The 11541-nt window shown below is 36.6% G+C and overlaps 1 protein-coding gene across 3 annotated transcripts in view; it reads right to left on the bottom strand.

Moving 5' to 3' along the window:
- Positions 1 to 11541, bottom strand: part of fat3a (FAT atypical cadherin 3a) — a 134458-nt gene that overhangs the window by 102459 nt on the left and 20458 nt on the right. For all 3 annotated transcript variants that reach the window (XM_043259418.1, XM_043259419.1, XM_043259421.1), the window contains exon 2: positions 8422 to 8474. In XM_043259418.1, coding sequence (XP_043115353.1) covers positions 8422 to 8445 — 24 coding nt within the window. In that variant the 5' untranslated portion in view covers positions 8446 to 8474. The remainder of the gene's footprint in view (positions 1 to 8421; positions 8475 to 11541) is intronic.

Here is an 11541-nt window from a genome sequence, read left to right as displayed (position 1 = left end):
TGGCAGAGGCATCTTAAATCATGACACACACTTATCTCAGCCATCCTCACCCTCAAACACACACACACACACAAACACACACTCCAGGCTTTGCGCTGTTATCAGCCACCGGCTCGTAGTGCCCATGCAGGAAATATGAGCTTCACAGCACAATAATAATGATTATTAAACATTTAATAACGCCTCATAACTCTCTCTCCACTATCTGGTTCTCCCCCTCTCTCCCATTCAAAGAGTATTGTGTGAAATATGCAATAAAATATGACAAAATAAATAAAATACTAGCTTGAAAGTCAGGCATATTCAATGGGATCTTTCAAAAATGAATTAGTATACAAATATATATATACATATATACGCACACGTCTTATCTTAATCTTATTATAAACAAATTAAATTATTAAGTAATTGATAATTGTAAAAAATTAACAAACAAATCATATACCCAAATTAACGGATAAATAAAATAAAATAAGTGACTTAAGAGTTGTCTATGCATACATTATGGGCATACATCAGATCAGTGACACAAAACATACACACACGCTGCTCACACACACTCTCCAGCGGCTCAGACTCCAGTGACCAGTCATGTTAAGCATCTGGCTGTCAATAGCAACTGCATCTCAATGACCCCAAGACCATTCAAATGCTAATACGTGAACACACACACACACACACACAGTGCTTTTTACCCCAAACACAACTCCACACTCTTCGGCCGTCTTCAGTTACTCTCAATCACACAAACACAATCACGATACAAACACACATATATCTACATAAATACAGCCCAAAAGCCACGTTCAATCCCACAGGAGCTCTTCACGCAGATTGCTTGAGCTCTCCAACCCAAAAACACACCGTCAGAAGGCCTGATTTGCACTGATAAGTTCTTTTTTGACTCCGAGGAGATAAAGATGAACAGATAGAGGGAGAGAAAGCACAGTAATTCACTTCTCTGCGGCCTACAAACACGCATCCTCCGCGCTAATAGCGCTTATGAGGCTAGCGATGATGCTAATATTAAATCGCTAAGTAAATGTGTCTGACACCACATCACAGCGTGTAATTCTCACTGTCTAAAATCCTCGCTATCAACCGGATTCGCGGCTTACAGAAACATTTTATGTGCCAGGCGGAAATTTGCGAGACATGAAAGCTAACCGAATGCTTTTTAGCGTCACCTTACCCGTAGCTGCAAATTTACAGACTTCTAACAACGTGCCCTAGGGAACCGACTAAAACATTTAGCTTGCAAACAAGCGAACACCATGGCTTACACATCTGAATAAACACAGGTGATGGAAAGGACGCTGTTAGCGTTGACCTACGCCGCCAAACGCTAAAGGAGGAGCGTAACCCGCCTAATTTCGTATTTAAAACTGCTTTTGAATACATTTTAGTAAATAAGAGTGGTTATTTACAGTCAAAAGGCAGTTACGTGTGATTATGAGTGTACACTATGTACAGCCGTATAAATATCTGAGGTGCATTTAGCTACAAACAGATGCTGTGGTTTATGTTAGTTAATGTGTTTTTAGATTCTTACGTGTTTTTATATAAACTCAAGAATATATATATCCTGTTTAAAAATCCAGTATATCTTAGTTAGGTAGGTTTTGAAGCATGGATGCTGGTTTGTGCTGGTTTAAGCTGGTCATGAACCAGTCATAAGTATATCTGTAGCACTAGACAGTATTACATTGCATGGGTCAAATGTTATGATAAATAACATTAGAATATTAATTAAAGATTTTGTTGATAAAGATATTTTATAAATTTAAACTTAAACTACTGTAAATATATCAAAACTTAATGTTTTTTATATGCATTGCTAAGAACTTCATTTGTACAACTTTAACAAGTGATTTTCTCAATAATTTGATTTTTTTTAACCCCTTAGATTCCAGATTTTCAAATAGTTGTATCTCCAACAACCATTTGTCCTAACAAACCATACATAAATAGAAAGATTTTTTTCAGCTCTAAGATGATGCATCTCAGATTCCATTTTTGACACTTATGACTGGTCCAGGGTCAGATATATGCAAATATTAGAAAAGGTTCAAATGTTCATTGACGCTCACAAAGAAAGCACAATGCATTAAGACAATGTCAGCAATGACAACTTTTGAATTTGAATATCAGGTTAAATTGTACTAATTTTGACTTCTGGGAAACAATGCAAGTATGTTTTTTACCTTCTGAAGATAAGTACTAAACAAAAAAAATATGACGTTTAAACTAAATTAGAAAAATGTACACAGACATTCGAAAGTTTTCACCCCCATTGGCTTTTAATGCATTGTGCTTCCTTCTGTACCATCTGCGAACGTTTAAACCTTTTATAATGCTGGAAAACCAAAGAATTTCCAGGACCTTAAGGTTTTTTTCTAAAGAACAGCGTGCAGTTTAACTGTTTGTGACAAACAAGAGACTCATGAACAACCATAATGAAACAAACTAAAAAAAAACAGTTGGGGATCATGCAGATTTATGTAACGACAGGATTAAGAATAAACCATATAACTATTGAATGAGCTATTTTTATAAATTCAGATATTATTTTGTCTTTTTGGACTATATGCGAACTTCTTTTAAGCAAATTATGTTATTCAGGCTAGTACTAAATAAGAAATAATATGCCGTATGTATGCATGTAGAGTAAGTCAATATATTCCGCCCAGCAATCTCCATCTCCTGTGCAGTGTGAGAGAATATTGCGCTCCGCAGATGTACACTGATATGAGGTGAAATTCAGGTCTACAGCATCACATTGGCCTCTTGGGAGGTCTGTGGTAGCTGAATTTATGTAACTACCCGTATGGTTGTGGTTCGATGCGGCAAACAAACGTCCAAATGTTTTCACCATACAACGAGCTCATCCGTTATTCTTTCTCACCCCTCAAGGCAGAGAGAAGAAATTCTGCGCCCTCTTGCCCAGTTCGGCTCATTAAAAATGGATCAATTGAGTCCCAAGGCTGTCAAGTCGCCCAATCATACGCGACGCCCGCTGGGGGTGGAGCAAACCGTGCTCAAGATTTCAATATTAGCGCATATAAAAAATGCATAATAATGTGGAAACCTATATAAGAGCACAGTGAAAACTGTAATTTTACTCTACTGGAGATTGTGACATAATCGTGGTTTCCATGGTAATTGTGCCTAGGGATTCTTGCATATTTAATTAAAAAAAAAAAAAAAAAAAAAGCTTTGGGGTGGTTCTTTTTGGTTTTAGCTGATTTGCATTTTTGTGAATAATGCATGATGGGAAATCAATGCTTTCTCTTTGATGCCAAGAAGGAAAACAGCACACACACAGGTTCGTATCAACGGATTGATCAAACTGCATTATGCTCTCGGGATGCTGGTTTGTTTGGACAGGCAGCAGCTGCTTTAAAAACTGCTCTTCACCTACATGGGGAAGCACATATGTGGGTAATCAATAGCAAAAATGTATTATTTTGGAAGCTGTAATGTCACGATTAAAGCAGCTAAGCATCCCAAACATCAAAGTACTAGTAAACTGCACTAAAACGATATCAAAAAAGAGATCAGTAAGTCATAAGCAACAGTAAGCAACTTATACACTTTATTTACAACACTTTAGGTTGAACAATTCAACTTTTTTTGATTTTAAAGTACAACCAAGTTAATTTGACTTACTTTAAGGCAGCCATTGAGCTTTAAGTTTAAAAATAAAATAAAATAAACATAAATCAATAAACAAAAAATATAAGTATATAAAAATAAGATTAGTGTTTAAGCTGAAATAGCAGGGTTTTTGTTTTCAAAAATACCAAACAAAAAAAAAAAAAAATCTAAATTTATATTCAGATTTAGCATGTTCTTGTCTTTAGCAAGAAAACCCTATTCATTTATAATATTCACAAAATGTTTGAATAAGTCTCAAAAAAGAAATTGAGATTGTAGAGGCTAGCCGGTTGTGTGTCAATCATGTGCATCAGTTATTGGAAACCTGCTGTAAAATCCTGCCCATCGTCCAATGGACAAAGAGACTCTGAAGCAAAAATACATTGAGTAAAAGCCCATTTTCCGAGTATGCTCACAATAACATGATTTCCCCATGTAAGTATCACTAATAATGCTCTCAGAGATGCACAGGGTACATTATAAGAGCCTATTTTCCATCAAAATCAATAGTACAGGTATCTGCCACAGACTGCACTGAAGCATGACACCACTGAGAATCTATAGGCTCTTCATCTGCTCCGACTCCTATAGACATATTCACGCAGACTGAGGCATATTGTGTTAACTGAGCGATGTGATGATGCTGTGATATTTCACACTTTCATTCGCTAAAATATGGAAGCGCACGCAAGTAATACGATACATATAGATTATACTGAAATGGATGCACATAATCGGCGTTTATTAAAATGCGAAGCCCTGCAGTCCTAAAGCAATCTCCGCTGCCTACATGTCCACATATGCTGAGAAAGAGGGAACACACACACACACAAAGCACATATAAATAGTCTCTGAAAGGCCCTTTCCACAATGCTGAATTGGCGTAACAGTAGCGCCAAGAATTCATTTTCCTGTTTCAACCTGAGCAAGTAATCAAACTCACTTGCACACACACTTGCACGTACACCCACACACAGCTGTTTCTGAGGTGGTAATTACACGGGCACATCTGGAGTGGAACTTAGCAGTTGCAGAAAAAAGCCTGCAGATATGTGCCAGGTCCAGGTAGAGCTCTTAATGTGCGTGTTTCAAGATGGTGTGATACTCCGGCGGTAGAGTCCTGGTCGCGTGCCCATCTTATATTGAACGCGGAAAATTCCTTTCAGACGAATGCTAATCTACCACCGAAAAATGCCATGAGAAATAAATATACTCGAATTTGCACAAACGCGTAAATGTCCATAAATCCAAAGTCTTCTCCTGAAAACTGGAATCTGTGCTAGTTTTCCTATCCTTGTAGGGAAAGAGAAAATAAACCACATGGTATTCTGATATATACCATGATTCTTAATGATTACCATATTCACATGCAGTACAATGCTATTTAAACAGCACTTTAAAGAATATCTTGGTATTCTGTGGTAAATGCCCAAAAAACATGTAACAACTAATCATGATTAATCATTTTTGTTTGAATAATATGTGTATTTTGTATATTTATTATGTTAATATAAGTACACACATTAATTTATATGTGTTTACATGTCTATATATATATATATATATATATATATATATATATATATATATATATATATATATATATATATATATATATATATATAATTTATTATATATATTTATTTTTTATTATATATATATATATATATATATATATATAATTTAATTTAATATATATATATAATTTATTTATTTTATTTTTTTGGAATTAAATTAATTGCATTAACTACGTAAAAAAATCATTATGAAAAATTTAAAATATATATATATATATATATATATATATATATATATATATATATATATATATATATATATATATATATATATATATATATATATGCATGAACTTTATTACTGTTTTTATTTTTTCATAAAGACTAAATGAACATATCAAATTCCCTCAGGTCTGTCCTTGGTCTTGTTTGATGTGACTCTATCCGAGTATGTGTGTGTGTGTAGACGTTTAAGTTGGCACAGAGGGTTACCTGGCATTCAGCGCCAGCAGGCACATATGGGCCTATTTACACACGGAGGCTTACTCAACACCGCTGCCTCGAAAGACGAGAAGAGAACGCAAGGAAAAAAAAAACGACAAAAGGCATTTCCCCAAACCATTATCCACTTTGAGCAGAGGAGTGCGCTGAGACGAGCGCTATGCTAATCTCTCCACTGCACACTCGGCAATACACACACAGATCCATCACACACGGAGGGCTGACATTCACACACACACACACATCCCACACCGAATACAAGCAAACACCTACACCGTCTATTCTGAAGGATGCACGCTAGCCCACGCAAACATCTGTCCTATATAGACGCACACACAAATGTATACCCACAGGCCCACACACGGCACAAAATTAGCATTTAGCTACACCTGCCAATGGCACATGAATTGAGAAAATGTACCGTTAATAAGCACTTTTCCCGGTCATGAATATGTATTCTGCTATTTCCTTAAAATATAAATATATACTGTTGTTCCTATGACAACAGAATTATTTAGCTGTTTTCCAATGAGAATTAGCGACAAACAGCAGGTCACTGGGTCTCTCGATGGATCTCAACTATATAAATACTGTGATTTTCCTCATTTTCCGTATTTTCATTATTAGGTGCAATATGTACGGCAAATGAAACTGCTTCCTAATTTAACATTGTTGCTAAAGCTAATGTTTCCAATGAGAAGTAATTTATATGTCCACACCATCCCCCACCTCTTGCGGGTGCGTTTATTATTAATTTGGCTAATTTAATGATTTATTTTCAGCCTAGTTTAACGCATTTTACCATATTTAAACTGACTCTAGAGAATTCCGCTGATTTTCCCTCCAAAAATGAGTGTGAAAGTAAACCTCCTTCCAGGCCAAAACCCAAAGCTAATTGCTAATTTCTTCTAGGCCCAGTGACCAATCACAAACTTTGGAATGTTAATGCGAGATGAAGAGGTGCAATTATATTTAAAACAAGTTAAATGAAGTCGGTTAATGCACATTTAAAATGAATACTTAGGAAAAAGCACTATCAAGATGTCAACTCCAGATTGAGTGCACAACGTTAGCAGGCTGGTGCAGTGTGTGTGTGTGTGTGTGTGTGTGTGTGGAGTTGTCAATAAGACCCCTGCACTGTGTCACCAGCATAACAAGACCAGAATGCCCCCGGGGGATGGCCGCACAGCGGGATCATGGGTAATGCAGCCTCGCTCTGTGGAGTCTGCTATCAGACCGAAACACATTGGCACTCAGAAAATAAGCATCTCTCACAGCATATAACATAAAGATACCTATGTATATATGTATATGAATGTGCAAAAGTGTGCACACACACGCACGCACAAAAAAGGGCGAATTCACGGATTCTAAACTTGGGAATTGGGATCTCTACATCCAAAGACGGCTAAATAGAAGAGAATGAACGGTAGACGGCTAAATAGAAGAGAATGAACAATAGAATGAATGACAGAATAATTATTAGAATGATCAGATAGAACAACAGAACAAATGACTGATATAATGATGTGTATACAGAACGAATGAGAGCCAGGTGTAATGATATATAGAATTGTTCACAGACAGAATGATAGATAGATGGATAGATGGATAGATGGATAGATAGATAGATAGATAGATAGATAGATAGATAGATAGATAGATAGAACGACAGATAGATAGATAGATAGATAGATAGATAGATAGATAGATAGATAGATAGATAGATAGAAAGAACGACAGATAGATAGATAGATAGATAGATAGATAGATAGATAGATAGATAGATAGATAGATAGATAGATAGATAGAAAGAACGACAGATAGATAGATAGATAGATAGATAGATAGATAGATAGATAGATAGATAGATAGAAAGAACGACAGATAGATAGATAGATAGATAGATAGATAGATAGATAGATAGATAGATAGATAGATAGATAGATAGATAGATAGATAGATAGATAGATAGATAGATACTGTACAGACAGAAAACGCACCTCCATACACATTCACTCCATCAAAAGCAGCATGACATTTGTTGGCCTATCAGCCGTCACACGAGAGCAGAGCCGTCACTGGGCCGCTGACCCGCTCATGTAAACACCTTCACTCTGCCAGCAGGTCATCTGTCTGGACCCGCCAGGTCGCTCGTTTAAGCGGCACGCTGTTATGAACATGTGATGAGCGCCTCCGCATTTGCGTTATTTGTCAGGAAATGACTCCGCTATGAAAGGGAATTTCGCTCCTCCAGCTTTTATTCATTTGCTAAACAAACATACACTAGCGCTTGGCACTTCAACAAACCAAATTAAAAAACCGTCCTGCAGCTCGTTCTTTGCGACACAGCCTTTGGCAGGAGTAATGACCTTCAAGCGTTTCTTTGTGATCAACGTTTAGCTTGGTGTTCATTTGTATAAACAGTCGCCACCTCCAAAGCACTTTCATTCCTCGCCGTTTGAGAGCCTCTATTTACAGGCTGACTGCTGTTTTCTTTTGAAGTTCGATTCGAAATGTAAATTCAGAATGTAAATGGAGGCTCATTGACGGCCCGGAACAAAGTTTATCTCCGTCTGGATTTAACGAAACCCTGCAAGTACAGCCACCTTGTTATGTAGCTTAATAACAGAATATTTTGATTTAAAATAATTGCAAAGAAAAAGTCCTACATGCATATTTAACATTCAACAAAACACTTAACTTTCAAACTGTGATGTATTTTTGAATAGAACAGATTCCTTACTTTAGGGGTGAGACTCGGTTTCATTCATTGGCAGGGCAGGGTTGTATAGTATTCTACAGGTGGGGAAAAAAAAGACATTTCAATTTCATTTCGAATTAAACGTTCAATGAAAAAAAAAAGTAGAATTAACTAGAAAAGAAAGTCAAATGAAACCAGAAAACACTGAAAAACGATGAATGTTTGAAAGTTTTTAAAAGTTCAACAAGCCTTTATGAATATAATAAACATAATTATAAATAGAATGATAAAACAAGTCAACAAAAATAAAATGACAGAACAAGACAGATAGATAGATAGATAGATAGATAGATAGATAGATAGATAGATAGATAGATAGATAGATAGATAGATAGATAGATAGATAGATAGATAGATAGATAGAATAAAAGAGATCCATGAATAAAACACTCCCACCACACACACACACACAATAAGAGAGAGACATGCTGCCTTTTATTTAATAGAATTAAGTAGATGTAAAATCTCTCTTTCTCTCCGTTCCAGACAAAGTCACACATGTGCAAAAGCTCTCAGATGAGTGGGAGTGAGAAGTGACCAGCAGTTCTTATCACAGTCACACACACACACACACACACACACACACACACACACACACATGCACTCACTCTTGCAGTGGCCGTGCTGAATGGATTAGCTGTGTGCGCGCCAGTGAAAAGTGCTTCTGGCTGTTTGTTCCAATTTCCAGGCAATTCCTCATGTTTTCTAAAGATCTCAGGCACAACTGCCCAGCTTTAACCATTACTATTATCCTTCCCCTCACACACAAACTTTACTAGAGACTGACATTTACTGACAAATGCTCTTTTTTTCCCCCCACAACCAATACATATTATTGATATCAGACATGTCATGTGCAGAACATTTTTATTTTTTTTATTTTAATTGTTTTGCTGTGCTTTAAGTCTAATCATTAGATCACAATATTAAAGTTAATTTTATTCATATTTTAAAAGCAAAACAAACGGAATATTTCTGTTCTTTTTAATATGTGGTATACTTGGTCACAATCTTATTTTCACTTCTGGGATATATGGCTTAAAGGGATACTTTTACTCAAAAATCATATTCAATATCCAACCTCATGTCGTTCCAAACCCATAATACACCGGACACGTTCAAGGACCATATATATATATATATATATATATATATATATATATATATATATATATACACACACAGTATATAGTTGATTGTAATAGGAGATTTACTATAAACCAACTTTTTTAACTTTTAAACAACATCATTTAATTTAAAACTTAAATTGAAATTCAACCTTTTTGTACCTGACCTAAAATTCAGTTCAAGTCACTTTCAGTACCATAGAAGTCTTACTCTAAATTAATGAATAGCTTAAAAATGTCACACAACGCCATCCATTCATCATATATCTGTCTTTGAAATGTGTGTCATTACAGTAGCATTAGTGTCACTAATGAGGTCAAACATCATCTGAATGTCCTTAAAAAATCTGGCAGGCATGTTTTAGCTATGTTTTTTTGCATTGTAAAAATTTAATCTCCCAAATGAAAACGAATAGACGCATCATTGACGCACATGCGTTATCTGTCCTGGTCCGGCAGAACTACTACAGCTAGGCAGAAATCGGCTCACAGGAAATCAATCACACTGACAAATGCATAAACACGCACGCATTGGCATTTAAAACAGCTGGCGGCTATAAAAAATTCACAGCGTCGGGCAAAAACACAGACGACAAGCACTACACTTTCACTGGTGAAAGTTGAAAATACAATGTCTCATGACGCAATGTCTGTTTGAATTTAAGTTTGTGTGAGAAGCAGTGTACGTATGTGTGTGTGTGTGTGTGTGTGTGTGTGTGTGTGTGTGTGTGTGTGTGTGTGTGTGTGTGTGTGATTTAGGTGGTGCCACTCGGCTGTCCGGACCCCCTGAGAAGTGACTGGGCCAGACGGGTACTTTATCCGGTTGCCATGACACCCAGCCAGTGACCTCTGGGTATTCACAGGACCGGCATACCGCGGGCACTGCCAAGAGAGGGGCACCGCGGCCGTGCCAAACTCACAGAGAGAGCGCCTGACATCATTTCCCACTAAAGAGGCACATTCTCCCACTGCTGCTGGCGGCAAAGACAGAGAGAGAGGGGTGAGGATGTATCGGGGCTAGCGGAGGGTTGGCTGTTTGCCCTAACTGATGGGCAGACATATTCTATCAGTGAATGAGGTTTAAGCACATTTTCCTATTGCCCTCGCTGCGTTATTATGGCTGACCCAACAAGTGTTTGTTTTCTGGCCTCAGGATCAGGAAATGACACGGGACAAACCAGGACTCTTTGTGTCCAATCACTGACATTGTTATACTAATAGACTCCCTTTCAATTCACAAGAGAGAAGCTGAATGAAAACGGGTACACTGCACAGGAAAAGTTGGATTGGAATCAGAATTCGACTGACAATTCTATCTATCTATCTATCTATCTGTTGATCATTCTTGTCAGGCATTCTGTCTATTTATCCTGTAGCTACTTAAATTCAAATCTATCTTTATGCATAACCATCCATTTATCTTTAATATAGCTTTCTATATGTGAATTTCTATATCTATTTCAATCCAGCTATATCTATCCATCAATATATATATTTATATATTACATCTATTTAACCATCCATCTACCTATAGCTAAATCTATCTTTATCTGTCTATATCCATCCATTAATAGATTATCCAACTATATGTATCCATTTATCTCCATGCATATTTATGTATCCTTCCATTCATGCATCCACCCATCCATCCACATCTACCTGTCCATCCATCCATCCATATCCATCTATCCACATTTAGGCATCCATCCATTCACTATCCATTATCCTTCCATATCCAATCCATCAATTCCATCTATATCCATCCATCCGTATAGCCATCTCTATCACCCATCCTTCCATATCCAAACCATTTATATATCACTAACCATCCATCCATATCCAATCCATCTGTCCATCTGTCCATCCCTCCATCTATACCCAACATCCATCCATTCACATTTATGAATCCACCCATTTATATCTATCATTTATGTATCCAACCATAAATCGACATTCAACATCCATTTATCCATAA

Source organism: Puntigrus tetrazona, chromosome 15 (genome assembly GCF_018831695.1).
Source record: "Puntigrus tetrazona isolate hp1 chromosome 15, ASM1883169v1, whole genome shotgun sequence".
NCBI classification, from domain to species: Eukaryota; Metazoa; Chordata; class Actinopteri; order Cypriniformes; family Cyprinidae; genus Puntigrus; species Puntigrus tetrazona.
The sequence above is the reverse complement of the archived record's forward strand: the minus strand, read 5'-3'. Positions and strand labels throughout refer to the sequence as shown.